Below are 19,704 nucleotides of genomic sequence, written 5' to 3' on the forward strand. Positions count from 1 at the left end.
TGTTTTCCCACTACAGCTTTCCTTTTTTTATGAGGTAATACTGCTCCCAGTCTCCTGTCACCCTGCCCCTTAAACCTGCACAAATGAATTGGTGTGCTGAGCTGTCATTGCCCTCGGCGGCCCTGGTTCTCCGCTTCTCAGACACATCATGTGCTATCTGGCTGAAGGTTTTTCAAGGTGCTTTTTGATCAGTTGTTGTGGTGATTGATTCACTACAACAGATAAACTTCTTTAGGAAATGGCATCGTCTGTCAGTGTCTTTTTAAAATCTGTTTCCTGTTTTTAATTGTACTGGTTTATTTCAGTAGAGCAGGTTGGGATTTTCTCAGTTGGGTGCTGCATCATCTCATTTCTAGTCTTCTGCTTTGATAATGACTTAGATCTTTGTTCTAAATCTTGGCAGTCAGGCAGCGAGGTTGAGGATGACCCTTCATAAGCCATCACTCCTTTCCTTCCTGATGAAATAGCCCTTCCATTTCTGGCGACATTATTTGCCCCAGACTGTGCCTGCCACTGCCCAGCTCTTTTTGAAGACCATCTTCATGATCTCTACTATCTCCTATCCCAAACCTGACTTTCTCCTGAATTGTGTTTTCTGGCTGACTGCCTGCTGGCCTCCTGTCCCCAGGCTCCTTTTGTGGCTGTCAAGCAGTGTGGTCCACGTAGTGTCATCTCCTGCCACAGACACCAGCGCATTTGCTGCAGTTCCCTGGACGCTGGATTTCTCACAAATGCTACCTAAGAGTGATAGAGCATGGGGGGCATGCACGAAGGCATCCTGCTGACCCCTTTGCTTATTTCTCCCAGGAGAATCTTGGAACCAGACCAGCAGATGTCGTGATTCAGCACCTCTTGTCTGTCCATGTACCCATCAGTGGGCAGCTGGCCATGTTTAGAGAGAGCTCTCATAGCTAAATTAATATTTATGCCTGCCATAAGAAAGTGATTCTGAGCATCTTCTGCCACCATCACAGCAGGAGGAAAAAGAGGGCTGAGGGACATTTCTGTATTTTTCACTTACATAAGCACAATTTATATAACATTCCTAACTTAAGCCATAGCTGACACACAACAGACTGACCTTTGTGACTTTGCAGGATAACGTTACGTGTCCGAAAGCTGTTATTGTTGATCCCTACTGACCCGGCCATTCAGGAAGCCCTCGATCAACTTGATTCTTTGGGACGAAAGGTATATTTTATGAAGTTGGCATGGTATTCCCATATAGCAGGAGATTTCTCATTGAACTGTTCTAGGATATTTTATAATTGTCAGGAGAACTTCAAACTACTGATAATAAAATTATTATGGGGGGGCATCATACTTAAGTCATGTAACAGTCGTTTTATGGTTTTTTCCTTTTTATAAATTTTTAGTACCTTAAAGAGTTAGCAGTTTTCCTGTGGCATTTTTGAGAAAAAAATCTCAACTTTAACATGAGTATCTTTTGTGACTACAATGGGATTTTCAACCCAATTTTTTCCCCATTTAAACTTTAGTACTCATAGTTTAATATATTAAACGTTCTTTGTGTCATCAAAATTCTATATAATCTTGGTTTTTACCCATTCTATTACAGCATAATTTATACTGTTAGAAAGTCACTTGTACTTGTTTGTATCGGACCCTAAATTTCTTTTAAGTTCTGTCTTAGAGCTCTCACCTTATTCAGTGTGTGAACTCTCTGTCCCAGGTAACTTGCAGGATGTGGAAATTTGCTGGTGTTTGCCCATGGAGCATCTCTAGCCATCACTTCCCTTTCTCTCTCCTCTAATTTGTTGAAACATGAAATTATTTTATTCAACTCAGATTTCATTGAGGATGGTTTATGCTAAGTCTTAAACCTGTTGTTGCCACTGTCTAGCCTTAACACAGAAGGCAAGGAGGACCGAGCTGTAAGTTTGCAGCATTACAATGAGTTCCCCTCATGAGGTCACGTTAGGATGAAGAAAAAGCGCCTGGGCCTCGCCAGCCGCGACGGGAGTGTTTGGACACGTCGAGCAGCCACAGTTTTCAGCAGCAGGTGGCCATGCAGCCGAGGTTTTCTTCCATCGGCTTGTGGCCATTCAGGATCTTATTGGTGTTAAAACTGTTTGATTTGTGTTACTTACGTTTAAAAAGACATAAAGAACTTGTAAAATAAAACTCTTGACTTTTCTACTTGTAATTATTTCTATAATTTTCCCTCAGAAAACGTTGCTGTCTGAAACGGGTTCTCAGTCTTCAAAATCTCCGTCTTTGTCTTCAAAGCAGCAGCATCAACCCAGTGCCAGTTCTATTTTGGAAAGTCTTTTTCGCTCTTTTGCCCCTGGAATGTCCACCTTCAGAGTACTCTACAACTTAGAGGTAGGAGACCTCTTCTTTCTTAATTTTCTTTTTATTTTTTTTTTGCTTTTTGGAGGGCAGTTGGGGTTAAGTGACTTGCTCAAGGTCACAAGGCTAGTAAGTGTGTCGAGTGTCTGAGGCCAGATTTGAACTCGGGTCCTCATGACTCCAGGGCCGGTGCTCTATTCACTGTGCCACCTAGCCGCCCCACACCTCTCCTTGTGCTGGCCATACTGGCCTGATAGCTTGGGGAGCGGGCAGGAAGCCAGCTTATGGCAGGACTCGGCGGCATGGCTCTGGAGCAGGAGGTTCAGCTTCCAGTCCTCGGCACCACCCCTGCCATGTAACACTATTGTTCCTAAGGGAATACTGGGTGACTCCAACCCCACATGTCTGTGAACATTCTTGCTTTTATAACATAGCTTCTCAGCTTGGGAATTCTCCTACAGGTATTAGTGTATGTGCTCTCTCCTTTTTTTTTTCTTTTTGGAAGGGGAAGGCCAGGCAGTTGGGGTTAAGTGACTTGCCCAAGGTCACATAGCTAGTTTTTTGTGTTAAGTGTCTGAGGTCGGATTTGAACTCAGGTCCTCCTGACTCCAGGGCCGGTGCTTTCTCCACTGCACCACCTAGCTGCCCCACTCTCACTTTAGAAGCTGGTTAATTCAAGTATTTAATTATCTTAGTTGTTTCATTCTTACTCTGGGTGTCCTTATGAAAATGGGCATGAGCGGTATGAAATGGAGGGCCTTGGCCCCAGATTGGGTTTTGGGAGGGAGAAGTTCAGGGTAACTCGGGCCTGGGAACCAGCCTCTACAGTGGGGGGCAGGGACGGGGCATGGGGGTTATGATTTAGGGGAAAGAGAACGATGTGCTGGGGATGGAGTCTACAAGAAGTCCAGTGAAAGCTGTGTGAGCTGACATCCTCCCATCAGTTAGGATTGTGAGCCTGTAGGTCATCAGAGGGGTTAGGGCTGGATATGTAGAGCTGAGACTCATTTCAGCATATGGACAGTAACTGAATCCATGGCAGCTGAGGAGATTGTAGTAGCAGAGAACAGGGCTGAGGAGAAGAGCATGCAGGCCAGAGCCCTGGGGGCACCCACAGTGGGGTGAGCCAGAGGAAGCTCCAGGAGAACAGGGCTGGGGGGAGGTCAAGGAGATGAGGATGGAGAAAAGGCCGCTGGACCTGGCAACTGAGTGGTCCTTGGTGACTTGGGGCAGAGCAGTTCTGCTGGAATGATGAGGTCAGAAGCAGAGAATGGGGGGGCAAGCTGCGGCCCCCCAGCCCACTGGCGTGGGTTGATGGAGTGAGTTTCAGCTTCAGACTAGCGTTCAGGTAATAGGTCAGCAGCCATTAGAAGGTTAAGTGAGAGTGAGGGGAAATGGGGTCTGCCAGAGAGCTCTGTTTGGGGGCATCTCTTCTTTTGAGACAGAGATGAGGGAAAGAGTGTGCAGGAAAACATTGGAGGAGTGGAGAAGGGGAGCTGTTGGTGACAGTCTTCAGCTGAGATGTTGGCAGGCCGAGGGTCCTCTTCTGCCCCCAGACCCTCTTGGTAACTTGGTCTGATACCAGTCTGTGGCTCTTCCTTGAGCTCACGCCTCGCATGACCACTGCCTGTTGGACATTCCCAACTGGGTATTTCAGAGACCTCTTAAACTCATCATGTCTCACTGTCTTTATCCCTGTCCTGGCCCTTTTCCAAACTTCTTTGTTCCTATTGAAGAAACCACCATCCTCCCAGTGTCTGAGGCTCCTAAGCTGGGGGTCATCCTGGACTCCACCCAGATGGCCCCCTGCTTTCCCCAGTCTGGCTGTTTCACCGTCGCTCCTGTCTGGTTCCTCTTGTGCGCTCGCAGGCCCTCCAGTGCTGTGCCCAGCGGCCAGAGTGACCATCTGCAGGTCTGACCACGAGCCTCCCTAACTCAGTCTGCTCCAGTGGCTCCCATTGCTTCTAGGAGCTAATACGTTTATGGCTCGGCCTTCAAAGCCTTTCAGGCTCTCTGGTGTTGATGTCACACCTGCCACTCACACGGCTGCTTTGGCATGAGGCCTTTGCCTTGGTCAGCAGCACTGGTGAAGCTTCTGCCCAGAGCGGATCCTCCAGTGCCTGGCAAGGTGATCTTTCTCAACAGAACAGGCAGAGTCCTGTTCTGTGTTCCTCCCAGCCATTTAGAGCCTTGTTAGACATACTTCCCCGTCTGCATTTTGCAATCCAAACCACCTGACCCTCTCCCTGCTCTTTGTCTGTGACATTCCATGTCTCTGCCTTTGCACCAGTCAGTCAGTCGATAAACCTTTGCCCAGTGCCTGCTGTGTGCCTGGGCCTGGAGATGTAGACACAGAAGAGACCGAGGCAGACAGTGCCTGTCCTCAAAGAGCTCACAGTCAGATGGGTAGGATAACACACAAGGAAGCTGCAAAGTTGGGGGAGACTTGGGAGAGGCACTTTGGGAGGGTCAGGGACGTCTGGCAACCAGGTGAGAGATGAGCCTCCTCTCCCCTTCTCTCTGCCTCATGAGGCCCTCCATCCCTCCCGGACTTCTCTGTCCGTGCCTCATGCGGTTTGATCTGCCTCCCCCAGTGTGGTCTCCTCCTCTCCCCTTCTCTCTGCCTCATGAGGCTCTCCATCCCTCCCGGACTTCTCTGTCCATGCCTCATGTGGTTTGATCTGCCTCCCCCAGAGTGGTCTCCTCCTCTCCCCTTCTCTTTGCCTTATGAGGCCCTCCATCCCTCCCGGACTTCTCTGTCCGTGCCTCACACAGTGTGATCCGCCTCCCCCAGAGTGGTCTCCCCGAGGTCGGTACCAGTGCCTCTGGCATGCAGGGCTAATTCCCCAGAGACTGGCACCAGCCAGGCGATCCAAGCAGGTACTTCAGAAATACCTCTCAATTGATTTTTCACCAAACAAGGCAACTCAGAAATGACGTAAAGAACAAAATTAAATTCAATCACAGTTTTAGCTCTAATTGGGCCTCCAAAATTCCAGGGTTGCCCCAGCCCCTGCTGACCCTTCCCCTCTCCTGCAGGGGCAGATGCTGCTGGCCTGCTGTGGTGTGAGGCCGGTTTGCAACAGCAGCAGCTCCTGGGCTCTTTGCTCCTTCAGAGCAGGGTCTGTCTTTTGCTGCCTTTTGTTTCCCCAGCCCTTCATGCTGGGCCTGGAACATAGTAGGGCTTGGTCAGTGCTTGTTGAGTGGCCGTGTTATTGATTCAGGGCATCATTTTGGGCCACAGGAGTCATTGGAAGGAGCAGGTGGTGGCCCCACTCTCTCCTAAGTGTTGACTCACACCCCTTAAATCAGTAGGTCTCATCAGCCTTTGTTTAGGAATACCATCATTTCTGTCAGATTGCTGGAAAGATTAATCACCCCTGTGCCTGTCCTAGGTCCTGAGCTCCAAACTCATGCCAACAGCTGATGATGAAATGGCCCGGAATTGTGCGAAATCCTTCTGTGAGAACTTCCTCAGAGCCGGCGGCTTGAGGTGAGTGTTGGCCCGGCTTGCAGGCTTCCTTCAGCCTTGGGAAAAGGGACTTCTGGAGTCATGCCCACAGCCGAGTAAGGTCCCCAGATGTTATGAAGCTGTGTGCTTTGTGACGGCCACTGCCCCCATCTCCGTCACCCTGCAGGCAAAGAAGGGAACATTTCACAGTTGATGGGTCACATCACCTCGTGGCTGACAAGCTGGGAGTGAGCCTGCAGAACCTAGCCAGGCTGGTGCTAGACACATACCCAGCCCATTGCCAGGTCTGTACCCGAAGGCCAGGTCTCCCTCCAGCCACAGAGGCAGAAGCAGCCAATCTACTGTGAATGGAAATTGTAAGCTGAATCAACAGAGCAGCTGCTTTTCTTGTGCTTGGTGGGGTAGCAGGTGCGGGCTCAAGCAGGCGGTGTGACCCATGGGGAAGTAGCCTGACACTGTTTAGGAAGCACCTTCCTGGGACATTGGCATTACAGGGGGGCATTGCATGGTACATAAGAGTGAACTGGGGCCAGCCGTGGGGAAGTAACTTGTCCCGAGCTCCATGGGGTAACGGAGTGGGGGTGGTCCTGAGGCCCTTGGCACGGGGAGCCGTGTTGGCCCAGGAGGAGGTGCCTGTCACTGGCATCCCGGAGGCGGGTTCCAGGCAACCTGGCAGGATGGACTTGTAGCCACAGCTTTGGAGTAGCCATCTATCGACCATTAAATAGCAGACCGTGATGGCTGGTTGTCTGAGTTCTGATAGAAGCACCAGTGTGGTCCTTTGTCCCAGAGCCTCTTGTGTCTGAATACCAGATGGAGAACAGCAGCTGCTGTAGTCGCAGTCAGAATGCCTTCTAGTGGATTTAAAGCTTTTAGGTTGTTCTGTATACACTGGGTGGTTTGACCTCTAGAGCAGCCATTCTCAGAGGCTTAGAGAGGTTGTGGTCACTGGGCACTCTGGAGGTGTGCAGAGTAGTTTCCAGGCATTGCCACCTTTCATCTTCACCAGCACCTTGGCAGGGGAGGGCCCTGGTTCTTCTTGTTCTGTGGATCACATGGTGTCTGAGGCCGGATCTGGACTCAGGGCCTGTAGCCAGCACTGGGCTACTTAATGGCCTTGCCTGTGGGCACCCAGCTGGTTTTGGGGGCAGGCTGCCTCCTTTTTTCCTTTGGTGGCTTTATGGCACTTTCACAATGACCAGATCCTAGGACTTAGAAATGAAAAAGACCTTATTTCTGGTTCTTTTTATCATCTCCTTTAATAAACACAGTCTGTTTCATGGGTCTTTGACAGTTTGAGTGTTCCCAAATGCTAATAAGTGATTTCTGATTTTGACTTCTTTGAATATGTCTCACATAGTTGTAAACCCTGTAAATTTTAAAATTTATTAGAAAAGTGGGTTACTTGTGCTATTGTTATTAATATGTCAGTTATATAGATCATTAAGTGTATCAAGTAGGTATTCACTGTGCTAAGATACTTTACATTCTGTTACTCCTCTCCCCCTTGTCCCAGGGGATCAGTGAGGTGATAACTCAGTGAAAAACTCAGGTTTTTAGGGAAGAGCCTAATACCAAAGCATGATTGTGGGAACCACGATGATGGTGATAGATAGGGATTTCTTGAGAATTTCTCTTTGTTATCTGTCATTCAGAAACTACCAGGTTACTTAGGAGAATTCTCCTGAAGAGTAGATGGGAATCTCATAACTTTATTTCTTTTTCAAAAAAAAGCTTGGTGGTCAATGTCATGCAGAGAGACTCTATACCTTCAGAAGTAGACTACGAAACCAGGCAGGGCGTTTATTCCATCTGTCTGCAGCTTGCAAGGTATGTCACCTAACATGTTGGTCCATTCACTGAGGGTGGCCCCCCCCACCCAGACCCACACTCCCTTGCTCCCAATGCTCACACCCCACCCACCTTCAGCATTGAAGACTCACTGTAAACATTCATGGTTTCTTGGTAATGCTTGCTGACTTTTTCCTGTCTTTCTTTGAAGATTCTTGCTTGTTGGCCAAACCATGCCCACGTTCCTGGACGAAGAGCTCGCCAGAGATGGCATTGAAGCACTTGCCTCCCGTCCCTTCCGCAACATCAGTCGTCAGTCCAGCCGCCAGATGTCCCTGTGCGGCACACCAGAGAAGGCCTCCTACAGACAGCTCTCAGTCTCCGACAGGTCCTCCATCCGTGTGGAGGAGATCATCCCTGCTGCCAGGGTCGCAATCCAAGTAAGCATGTCAGGCATTATCCCCAAGACATTTTTGCAGCCCTTTGAGGCTGGCAGGCTCTCAGCTGAGGCAGCAGAGCGCTGGGAGGTAGGTGCAGCTGGCCTTCATTCCCACTTTAAAGTGACGTGGCCGAGGCCAGGGACACGTGTTTGAGAATGCGTGACATGACTTCCATCTGCTTTGCCCATGAGTGGCCATTCATCTCCCTGCCCGTTTCACACCACGCCACCTGAGCTCCTGGGGACAAGCCTCTTTCCTCGGGTTTCTGCGTCCAGGGCACTTCAAGGCCAGGCCTGCTGACTTAACTAAGCTCCACGATTTCCCTCTAGTGCCAGTCTGCCGTTCTCACCAAAAGCTTCTCCGGACTTGGTTTAGGAATGATGTGTGCAGCCTTAGATCAGTCTTGTATCAGGTGGTGTCAAATCACGAGGGACCCTAGTTACCCTTTTCATCTGCAGAGGCTACGCTCTGCTCAGTCATACAGCATGTTAATGGATAGGTCCTGGCCAGAGCTGAGATCTGCAGGCTGCAGCCCTTCCCATCGAGCCATGCTGCTGCCTTTCTTGTCCACTAGTTATGGCCCAATTGTCAGAAAATGCCCCCTTAGACAGAAAAGTGGTTAAGGTGCCTCCTAATTTACAAGGTAATAAACAACCACATATTCTTATTGAATCTACATTTTTATTTTTAAGTACTTTAATTGTAAACGCAACTAATGGGGTATATTACAAGTAGGTTCCCCAAAAGTAAATCATTTCTACCAATCTTGCCACCCAAAAGACAACATATTTGAAAATAGAAACTTACTAGCAGCAACCTGACTTAGCTACGGGGATAATACAGATATACTTGAATCTTCTGTCATCCAAAGAAGGGCTTTAGCTGTGGTGCTACAAATAAAATGGGCCTAATGACTAAGCCCTCTGGACCAGGGCTGTGGGTTTGCTGAGTACTTCTTTTCTAAATCTTGAGAGAGAGGAAAGCACTGGTGGGCTGGGACTCACTGAGTCATCAGGGTGCTGTCCTTGTGACAACACCCTGTGTGTCCCTTCACAGCCAGGAGATGGGTGGGTGTGAGCCGACAAATGCCATGCTCAGGTGGGATGGCTGGCAAAGGAGCAACCAGAGCATTGCATCTGGGCTGCCAGGCCCGCCCTTTGCTGCCTCTTTGAGCCCATGAGCTCCCTGAGCAGAGGCTGCATCAGCCCTTCCACTATTCCATGCTGGGGGGGTGACCCTGCAGATGTAGGGAGCATGTGCTCTTTCCTCCTCCCCCACTAACTTTTTTCTCCATTCTCCTTTAGACAATGGATGTAAATGATTTCACTTCCACTGTGGCTTGTTTCATGAGGCTGTCCTGGGCGGCAGCTGCCGGACGTCTTGACCTCGTTGGGAGTAGCCAGCCAATCAAAGAAAGCAATACTTTGTTTCCCATTGGGATTCGAAACAGACTCAGCAGCTCAGGTATTGATTTCGAGGGGGATGTTCCACACTCCACAGGAGGGTTGGAAGTCCTTCTGTTGGGTCAGCTGCCGCACAAAGCCAGAGGGTAGGAAGGCCACTGAGGCACTGTCCCCCAGGGCAGCTGTGAAGGGCTCTCTGGGTGCTGAGAACAGGGACCCTGAGGGCCACATTCAGAAGCAGACCCTCTCCTCTGGAGTTGACCATCTCGGTTCTGTTAGAAAGCACATTGTAAGTGGCCATTTCCCAGCATTGTTTCATTTTCCGATTCCTTGAAACCAAGAGCATTTGCTATTGTTTTGAGTTCGTACCACACACCGTTCATAATGAAAGCAGTCGAAATAAAGAGTTTGAAGCACTTGATTGGCTGGGGAGGGGAGTGGGGCCCGACCCCCGCAGCCACGTCCCTGACCTTCCCGGGCCTTGTTTACCTGGCTCAGGAAGCACCTGCAGTTCTGGCAGTGAAGGAGAGCCAGCGGCCCTGCACGCGGGGATCTGCGTGCGGCAGCAGTCTGTGTCCACCAAAGACGCGCTCATCGCCGGCGAGGCCCTCTCGCTGCTGGTCACCTGCCTCCAGCTTCGCAGTCAGCAGCTGGGTAAGGGATCCCTTGGTGCATGGTGCCATTCTTGTCAGGCCAAACTTCCCTGGCTTGTCTTTGGGGAAAGACGGCCCCTCCGGTGTGGACTGGGCACTTGCTGGGGGAGGGGGTGGGGCTGTGGTGCTCGAGGAGGGCTCAGCGCTCCATTAACTTCATTGCTGAAGCATCCTTCAGTCCGTGCTGGCTGCACTTGCTGCGGTGGTAGCAGTGAGCTTTACCAAAAACGAGGCCACTGCAGATGAAGCCGTCTCTTGAGGAAGCAGAGGGGTGTTGGGAAGAATCCCTCAGAGAGAAGGGCAATCTGGGTGCAGACGCTTGTGTCAGCCATCAGGCCCACTTGTGCTGCTGGGGTGGGGGGGCCTGGCCCGACCAGGTAGAAGGTGGCCGCCGAGCTTAATTAGAAAACAGACGTCCCAGAGCTCTGCGTGTCACCCATAGGACTTGGCCACCATTCTGGTTTTACGCTGCCTAACTCTTGGATTTCTGTTGTTAGCCTCCTTCTATAACTTGCCATGCGTTGCTGATTTTATCATCGATATCCTGCTTGGCTCTCCAAGTGCTGAGGTGAGGACTTTTCATTGTTTAAATGGTTGAATCATGTTTCATTGTGAAATCTCTCTGGCACACATCTTTACCCACCCCAACCCCCCAGCCCAGTTCGAGCCCCACAGTCCCTCCAGGAGCTGCATGTCAGTTCCACTTAACGTGACTGCTGGCTCACATTCAGCACCCTCAGCTTAAGGGCTCTTCACCCTCACAATTCTGGGTCACCCAGAAAATGCACCAGAGAGGCCTGAGACGGCAGCAGCTGTGAGTGTGGCTGTAGCTTTTCCTACTGATGTGGTAAGTTGATCTGCACAGTCTGACAGAAGATTTCTGACCTTTTAACTTACATTGAGTGACACTGACTTCAGTCACTCATTCTGGGTCTCGTTGCCAGTTCCATAAAGCTTTATTTCCCTTAGATGGTTCCCAAGACTGTTAGAATGTGCCCTCTGGGAGTAGGTCCTTGATCATTGGCTAAAACAAGTGAATATTAATTACACGAATCAGCCAAGGACCACCGCTTGAGACCCAGCCCAAGCAGTCCTTCTCATAGCAAGGGCATCCCCAGCATGCCCGAGACTGTGTCAGGCACTGACGAGACAGAGATTCAGGTGACACTCAGCGGCTAAGGGCACCAGAGGGCACAAAGTGCCCAAGCTCAAAGCCAGCCTCAGACACTTGGGGGACCCTGGGCAAATCACTTACCCTCAGTCTGCCTCGGTTTCCTCAGCTGTGAAATGGGAATGATGATAATGCCTACCTCCGAGGGTTGTTGTGAGGATCAAATGATGTCCTGATTGTGAAGGGCTTTGTACGGTGCCTGGCGTAGGTAGAGTGGGCACAGTATGAGTGTGAGTTGCTATTGTCGTTATTGTTTTATTTATATGGTTGTTATTTTGCCCCAAGCACGTTGCTGAACCTCTGAGGTGTCTCGTTTTCCCCAGTGGTCTTTGAAATCTTTTCCAGCTCTCAGTTTGTGATGCCAGAAAATAGTCTCTGCTCTCAAGATCGTAGGAGACCATGTGGGGGGCATGCGCATGCCTCTGCATATGTCCAAGTGTATAGTAAATTGATAGTGTTTGTGGGAAGAAGCTAGCATGAGCACAGGTGGGAAAGACCTCCCGCAGTGGGCGGGCTCGGGTGAAGGCCAGAGGGGCCTGTGTGTTGGTATGCAGCGGGGGTGTGGGAAGTAGCAGACAGCGGTGGAGGGAAGACCCGTTAGGGCCCAACAAGAAAACAGCGTCAGGAAAACCTGTGACTGGGGAGTCAGGAGTCAAAGCTGCTGCTCTCCATCGTCATCTTTGAGTAGTGAGGGTGGGTGAGGACTTGGCCTGAGGCAGCCGCTGGGGTGCCAGGAAGGACCACCAGGTGGCAGTGGCCGCATCTGACCACTGACTGGCCTGGGGGAGGCCATGAGAAACCGCAGGGGTGACCAGGAACACGGTGAGGGCCTAGACAGGAGGGAAGGATTCAGGGTTTCAGCAGGAAAAGACAATTTCTGTTGAGCTTTCAGGACCTAATAGGCACTTAGAGTTGTGTGACTAGAACTCAGAAGGGAAACTGAGGCTGGTGGTGTGGGCGTGAGAGGTGTTGTGTGTGTGTGGAGAATGCATAAGGGAAGCGTGCAGAGGGAGAAGACAAGCTGGCCCAGCATAGAGCGGCGAGGCCCATCCCATTGAGGGGAGATGGTCACGGGGAGCACAAAAGGGTGGAGGAGAGGCGACGGAGCGCAGTGACCCATCCCTCCCGCCCCAGGACCCAACCACATCAAGCCTAGAAATGCCTTCTGTTCTAAGGCCTTACGTCCAAGTTCTTACTTTGGCTGTGGTTCTGTGTCCACTAGTCACTGGAAGCGCTTCACATGTGAGATGTGGTGTAAGCAACAGTCTAGTCCTAGAGACTTAGAATCATTAGTAAGGGCTTCTAGCGGCAGGGCTGGGGGGAAGCCTCTGGAGCCCTCTAGTCCTGTCCCTCAGTCTTAACAGATGTTTGGAGTGAGGTTTTTTTTTCTCATTAACATTCGTTGTTCAGTCCTTTCATCAACCATGTCTGATTTTTCATGACCCCATGTGGAGTTTCCTTGGCAGAGATACTGGAGGCCTTTGCCATTTCCTTCTTCAGCTCATTTTACAGAGGAGGAAACTGAGGCAGAGTCAGGTGACGTGCCCAGGGTCACACACCTGGTATTTGGGGCTGGATCTGACCCCAGGTCCTCTGGCACTCTTTCCACTGTCCCACCTGGCTGGCACGTGGTGACAGGGCTGTTCATGATCAGAAGCGGTTGTCACCTCCTCCGACACAAAGTCTCTCTATGCCTCGGGGCAAAGCCCAGAGACTTGTCTGAGAAGTCTTAGGTAGGGTGCCGCATCACCGGGCTGCCACAGATTTGCATTTAGATTTATGTGAATATTTAAGCTTAAGTCCTTTTTTGAGATGCTTCCGGGTCTTGGAGTCTGGAAGACCTAAGTTCAGATCTGGACTCTGGCGCTTTCGAGCTTAACTAGATTAAGGAAAGAAGAGGAGGAGAAAAGGGGGAGGGGAGAGGGGAGGCAAAGAGCTATCACTTGGATCGTTTTGGGAAATTTTTTTAAGCTTCTAAATTTTAAATGAATTCTATTAAAAATCAGCAAATTTTTAAAAAAGAATCTCATCATTAAATAACCACGTTCTGGATAAGCAACCAGGAGCAGGGAATTAAAATAGGCGGATAAAATTGTAAAGCTAAACTTCCAAAAAGAGAAAGACTCGAGGAAGAGCATCCTGACAGGGAGAGATGGCTGAAGGCAGCACAATTCCACGAGCCCACAGAGAAGCCCCAAGAGGAATGACTGGGGAGCCAGGGAGCGGGAGGGCAGGATGTGCGCCAGTGCGTGTGCTAGGGTTTGAGGGGCTGACATGGGCCGCTTCCTGCGCCGGGGGGGGTCCAGATCGGAGGGTGGGGGAGCATCACCATGCAGAGTCAGGAGGCCCTGAGTTCAGATCCTACCTCAGACGCTTAATAGCATGGGCCAGTCACTGAGCCTGTGCTTTATCCATAAAATGGGGACAACAGCAGCATCTTTTCCGGGGCTTGTTGGGAGGATTGAATGAAGTCCTGTTTGTGGAGTGCGCTGCAGAAACCCCATCAGCATTCTGCCTGCTGCCACTGATGACCCTGTTGTTTCAGATTCGCCACGTGGCCTGTGATCAGCTGTACACTCTCAGCCAGACAGACACGTCAGCCCACCCCGAAGTGCAGAAGCCAAATCAGTTTCTCCTTGGCGTCATTCTGACTGCTCAGTTGCCTCTCTGGTCTCCAACTAGTATCATGAGAGGAGTCAACCAGAGGTAACCGGGCTTTGGCTCTGTGTGTGCGTCATTGTGCCCAAGCCTCTCACGAGAATGAGTCTCAGGGGGGTTTGCAGAGAGCCCTCAGTCTGCACTGTGTCCTCCGAGCTGCGTTCGGCCGAGCCACACCGGGAACTTGCCCATTCTCTGTTTCTTCATCTTTCCTGTCTCCCTCCATATGTCCTAAAATCCCAGGGTGCAGGAGAAGCTGAAAGCCACACTGTGCATTCACCATGTCTCCTAAAACTTCATGAGATACAAAAGCCCAAGTCACTACCTGGCTTCAGACATAGTGTTGCTTTTGATGAGTTGACTTAGCCTTTATTGGCCCTGGTCCCCTCTGACCGGCTGTCCTGGGGCCATCACCTATTCCACATGTGAAAGCTCAGAAGTGCTGCCCTCTTCCTGGGACCTTGGGCTCCTCCCTACCTCTCACACACCTCTCCTCCTCCCCACATCTCCTCTGACGGGCCCTCCTTTGGCACGGCTGCCACCTTGATGGAGGCCCTCCTCACCCAACATCTAGGTTATTTTCATAACTGCTAGGGGTCTGCCTGCCTTGAGTGTGTCTCCTGCCAATCCATCCTCCTCTCAGCTGTCAGAGGGGCCTTCCCAGAGCTCAGGTCTGACCAGATCAGAGTCAGACTGCATGCATTAAGTACCTGCTGTGGGGCAAGCAGAGTGCTAAGTGCTGGGAATACAAAGGCAAGACAGTCCCTGCCCTCCAGGAACGTAAGTGTAGAAGCTGAAAAGGAGGGGAAAGGGACCTTCTGTGGCCCCTTGAGGTGCAGAGTCAGTTTCCTCTCTCAGGATGAGGAGTTTCTAAAGACCATATCACCCCCACCTGTTCAGCAAACTCCAGGGGCTCCCTGCTACTACTGCAAGATCAAATGCTGGAATTCCTGTGGATGTTGTTATTAATTGACTTATTTTAACATCCGTGAAGTTTTGGAGTTTTCTCAAAGTACAACCAAGTCTGCTTCCTTTCATGTGGATGGACCCAGTGTGGGGTTTTTCCTGTTCCTTATAATAATAATGATAGTTCAGTGATCATGGTGGAGGATTTATTCTCCCTGTCTTTTGTTGGGGTTTTTTTGTGCTTTTTTGGAAGGGGGAGGGCAGGGAAGTTGAGGTTTAAGTGACTTGCCCAAGGTCACGCGGCTAGTTAAGTGTCTGGGGTGGATTTGAACTCAGGTCCTCCTGACTCCAGGGCTGGTGCTCTATTCACTGCACTATCTAGCTTCCCCCTCCCCATCTTTTAATGAAGGGTTTTGTTTTGAAGGAAATGGAATCCTTGGCATTTTTCTTGATGACCTCTGCAGGTTGGGAACTATCACAAGTGACTCTTTTATGATATTTCTTACCAGCTCATTATATAAATACTTAGCTCTTTTCTTTCCAGAAAGACAAAAAGCTTTCATTTCATGACAGTGACCTCTCTGTTTGCAGGTTGTTGTCTCAGTGCATGGAATACTTTGATCTGCGGTGTCAGTTACTAGATGACCTGACAAGTAAGTGATACTTGAGTTTTCTAAAGGCCACAATCATGAGATTATAAAGTCTGTGTGAGAGACATGAATGGGGAGGCCCATTGGGGCTTTCTATTTAGCTCACACTGTCAAAAAATGCCTGTATTTTCTCCATTTTCTCTTACTTCCCCCACCCTACCCAGCCATCCAGACTGTGACTTTGGGCACATTGCTTGAAAGATTAGTGACATGTAAAATGTGCAAATGGACACGATTTTGTCACATAACCGTGGGGTCACCGTGAAAGACTTAACATTGCTGTCGCCCAAACTAATTCTGTTCATATGGGGATTATGTGCTTTCTTTCACTGTTGTGGAAATCCCCTTTGTTTCCTCCTCATCTTCTTAGTACCCCAACCAAGATGGAGTAAATTCATGGCAAAAAGCATCACTCAGAGGTAGCTGATGTTGGCTGAAATGGCATCGGGGCTTATGTCTGTATTACGGTCAGCCCTCGTTTCCCTGGCCCTAGTCTGAGCGAGCATTGACTCCACAGTGGGATGGATGAAAGGTGCTTGTGCGGGCACTCTCCAGAGTGCTCCGAGAAGGCTGTTTGTGTGACCTCTCCCACTCCTAGTTGCAAATGTCAGGAACTTTGCCAAATGCTGAATGAAAGAGAGAACTTGGACAAGCTGCAGTCCCCAACCTCACGGGGTGAGCTGGGTGGCAATTATCCATTTCTGCTGAGTCAGCTCTGGTCCTCTTTGCCCTAAGACTGTGGGCCAGAATGGGGGAAAATGCTATTTTTGTCTATGCTTGAATTATTAATCCCCATTCTTTACCCAAAGTGGGAAAGAATGTGTCTGCCTGATGTTGGGTGGCATGTGGACGGGGACTGAGGCTGGAGATGGGAGGGCCTTGGGTCTGTACTCATGTGGGGTGAGCCCCTGGCCTGGCAGAGCCTGCTGTTTCAGCCTCTAGCATCTGTGCCATGGGCTTGTCATGAGGCCAGAGCGAGCCATCTAGGGAAGGTGCCACGTGGACGCTTTGTAGCTTGGATGACGACGTGACCATTGTAGGCACATTTTACAGCTCAGTGTTGTTGGTGTGCTGGGTCAGAGGGACCCACAGAGCTTCTGGTCTCCTTGTGAAGCAGCTCAGCGGGGCCTCTCCATCAGCACAGCTTGCACCCCACGAATGACAACCGGAAAAGCAGAGTGAAGACTGGCTGGCTTAATAAGTCCTGGCTGTCTCAGGCACTAGGAGTGCCCAAGCTGCAGTCACTGCCCACCCAGAGTTCGAGGTCGGACAGGAATGTGCATCCATGGACAGCTGTAATACAGAGTTGTCCATTTTAGAACAGGGAAGGGCAGTGCGAGGAGAGGAGATGGGGAGGCGCATGCAGCCTCAGAAAGAGCAGACCGCATGAAATTCAGCAGACAGATGTAAATACATGCACTGTGTAGTTAAACACAAGGTGCACTGGTAGTCAAGGAAATAAGGGGAGATTTTGTAAGAAGGGTGGTCCTCAGCTGCAGAGACTTCAGTAGGCCATGAGACGGAGCTCACTGGTCACTCTGGTGAGAACAGTTGCAGTTGAACAAGGGTGTTGAGAGCCAAGCTGAAGACGACTTAGTGGTGTTACCAAGTACAGACAGCTTTTTCAAGGCATTTGGCTGAGAAGGGGGAGGGAGATAAAGAGTAATAGTAAGGCTGATCAGATCAAGGGGGGCTTTTTTAAGGATGGGAAGATGTGGGTTTATTCATAGACATCAGGAAAGAATCTAGTAGATGGGGAGGAGTTAGAGATTGGACAGAGAGTCGATTGCTGATAGGGACGGTCTGGAAGAATTCAGGACGGCATGAGATGGAGGACACATGTTAGAGAGATTGGCCCTCGTCAGTAGAGACAGGAGTAAGCAGGAGATGGTGGGAGATGAAATCAGGAGGAGAGAATGGATTTCCCCGTGAATTTCTGTTTTATAATATATATGAAATGAGGTCCTCAGCAGAGGGTGAGAAGGTGCTCTGGGAAACAGGAAAGAAGAGGGGTTAGGAACAGCTGCCCTGATGAATGAGATAGGAAATCAGTGAGGGAGAAATAGAATAGAATTATCTTGTTACACGAAGTCTGTGGTTCAAATAAGTAAACGTCAATTTGGATCGAACCCAGTCAGCACTGCTGCTGTGGCTTCCATTCAGTTACCCCATGAGGAAGAGCTAAGGAAAAAGATAGTAGGAGTGATCCAGGTGTTGGGAGGCATGGTACGTGTCAACACTGAGAGTTGGGGACAGTGTAGAATTGATCGGCTTCCCCAAGCGATCAAGAGTGGGGAAAGCGGAGATTGTGGTCACAGAAGAGTGATGGCCTCAGTGCATACTCAGGGCATTGGCAGGAGTGGAGGTTGCCTGCTGACAGAGAGAGAGCTAGTCTGGTCATGCCAGAGATGAAGAGAAAAGCTGTGGATTGGCTCACCTGTGCATGGTTGCAGTCTCATTTTATAGGGTTTGGGGGTGAGATGGACTAACTCTTACGTGCTAGCCTAGTCCTGAGTTCATTATCATGTCCAGATTATCTCAGAGTTGCCAATACGACTGGCAAAGTTAAAGTTAACGTGTCCGTGTCACCTCAGAATCATCAGCACCATTAGGTGTTCTGCTGGTCTTGCTGCAGATGCTTGGAATTTCTTTGACACTTACATGTCCTAGGACCAAAAGACCCTGACAGCAAGTCCTACGTGGTTTCTCCTGATTTAGCATATATTCTCGGGATGTGATTTTTGGTTAATATATGATACAGTTTGCAAATTATGCTCCTTTTATCTTTAGGATGGTATATATGTGACACGTAGGTTCTCCCTTGCAAACTTTCTTCCTCCTTCATGCTGGGCCACTTATAAACTTATTATACTGACTGGGGGGAGGGGGGAATGGTAGTCAAAGTAACCAGAATAAGGTATGATTTTTAACACACGTTGAAAAGGAAAGAAGGACATAGGCAGGCTGTTAGTACACTGCTTCAGACTTGCATTAAGAACAGTTCGTTTATTCTAGCGTGCTGATACCAGGATAGAGAAGAGGGCATAAGTGGGAAGAGATGATGCTAAACAGTTGATAGGAATTAACCACTGACTGAATGTGATGGGCAAAGGTGATTGCAAGACAAGTCCAGGGACAGTGATGCCTCTGGCACAAGTGGCAATCTGAAAGACAGGCTGGTCCAGTGGAGAAGATTCTGTCTACGTGGACATGGCGAATTCAGGGTGCTGTCTGAAACAGAGGTCTGATCGATGAAATCCTTTTACACTTGTTTTCGCTTTCTAGCTTCAGAAATGGATCAATTAAAGATCAGTCCGGCCGCCATGCTGGAAGATGAAATCACTTGGCTAGATAATTTTGAGCCTAATCGTACAGCCGAGTGCGAAACCAGTGAAGCAGACAACATCTTATTAGCGGGGCATTTAAGGCTAATCAAGACCCTTCTTTCACTCTGTGGAGCAGAAAAAGAAATGCTTGGTAAGTATTCCCTCGGGCTGCCAATTCTCCATTTATTAATTTAGGTTAGTGTCTATTTTGGGAAAATAAAATGAATGGCTACAAATAGTCTAGTGAAAAGTGGTGCTTTTGGCAGCAGGAAATCAGCTGGATCTTTAGTGCCGATCAGTTTAAAACTTGGTATATATCATATATCCTTTGTGGCTGATAACACAACTTAAAATGGCAGGAAAAAATAGAATCTCATTTTCCTTCGGTCTGTTTACTAGGCAAGGAAACCTGGCCTGGTCAGAAGAGCAAGGGATTGGAATTGGGCTGCCCACCTGCTGCCTCTGACTTGTGGTCTGGCACTGGCCGTGCGGGAGGGTGGGCAGAGAGGCTGTCCGGGGCTCCTTCCTGGTGCATGGCCCGTGGTTGGGTCCACAGAGTAGTGGAGGTGACCTGTTTTCCAGCGGGGGCATCTCACTCATACTTGCCATGTATGCCTGGGGGAATGTGAGAGAAGAATTTAAGTCAGTATTTTTCCTAGCCTGGGAGGTCTCTTCTGGGCCTCGCTGTGAATAATGTGCTCTTTTGCAGGGTCATCGCTTATCAAACCCCTGTTGGATGACTTCCTCTTCCGGGCTTCTAGAATTATCTTAAACAGTCATTCTCCAGTTGGCAGTGCTGCCATCAGTCAGCAGGACTTTCACCCAAAGTATGGAAAATGCACGTTGTGTTCAGTTGGGGTAAAACTTCTAACTTGGAGCTCTTGTCCTGGTGTAATGAACTTTTGGGTAGAACTCCTTATA

General features: G+C 49.6%; 1 protein-coding gene across 1 annotated transcript in view; it reads left to right on the plus strand.

The window, feature by feature from the left end:
* Nucleotides 1-19,704, plus strand: part of LOC138164941 (ubiquitin carboxyl-terminal hydrolase 24) — a 151,523-nt gene that overhangs the window by 89,521 nt on the left and 42,298 nt on the right. The window contains exons 30-41 of the mRNA XM_069092923.1: nt 1,098-1,191; nt 2,191-2,346; nt 5,709-5,806; nt 7,520-7,615; nt 7,788-8,016; nt 9,321-9,480; nt 9,918-10,073; nt 10,570-10,640; nt 13,789-13,949; nt 15,399-15,460; nt 18,743-18,934; nt 19,493-19,610. Coding sequence (XP_068949024.1) covers nt 1,098-1,191; nt 2,191-2,346; nt 5,709-5,806; nt 7,520-7,615; nt 7,788-8,016; nt 9,321-9,480; nt 9,918-10,073; nt 10,570-10,640; nt 13,789-13,949; nt 15,399-15,460; nt 18,743-18,934; nt 19,493-19,610 — 1,593 coding nt within the window. The remainder of the gene's footprint in view (nt 1-1,097; nt 1,192-2,190; nt 2,347-5,708; nt 5,807-7,519; nt 7,616-7,787; nt 8,017-9,320; nt 9,481-9,917; nt 10,074-10,569; nt 10,641-13,788; nt 13,950-15,398; nt 15,461-18,742; nt 18,935-19,492; nt 19,611-19,704) is intronic.

The sequence above is a fragment of the Petaurus breviceps genome, unplaced genomic scaffold (genome assembly GCF_028583685.1).
Source record: "Petaurus breviceps papuanus isolate PSGF00001 unplaced genomic scaffold, PetGlider_PUasm1.0 207, whole genome shotgun sequence".
NCBI lineage: Eukaryota > Metazoa > Chordata > Mammalia > Diprotodontia > Petauridae > Petaurus > Petaurus breviceps.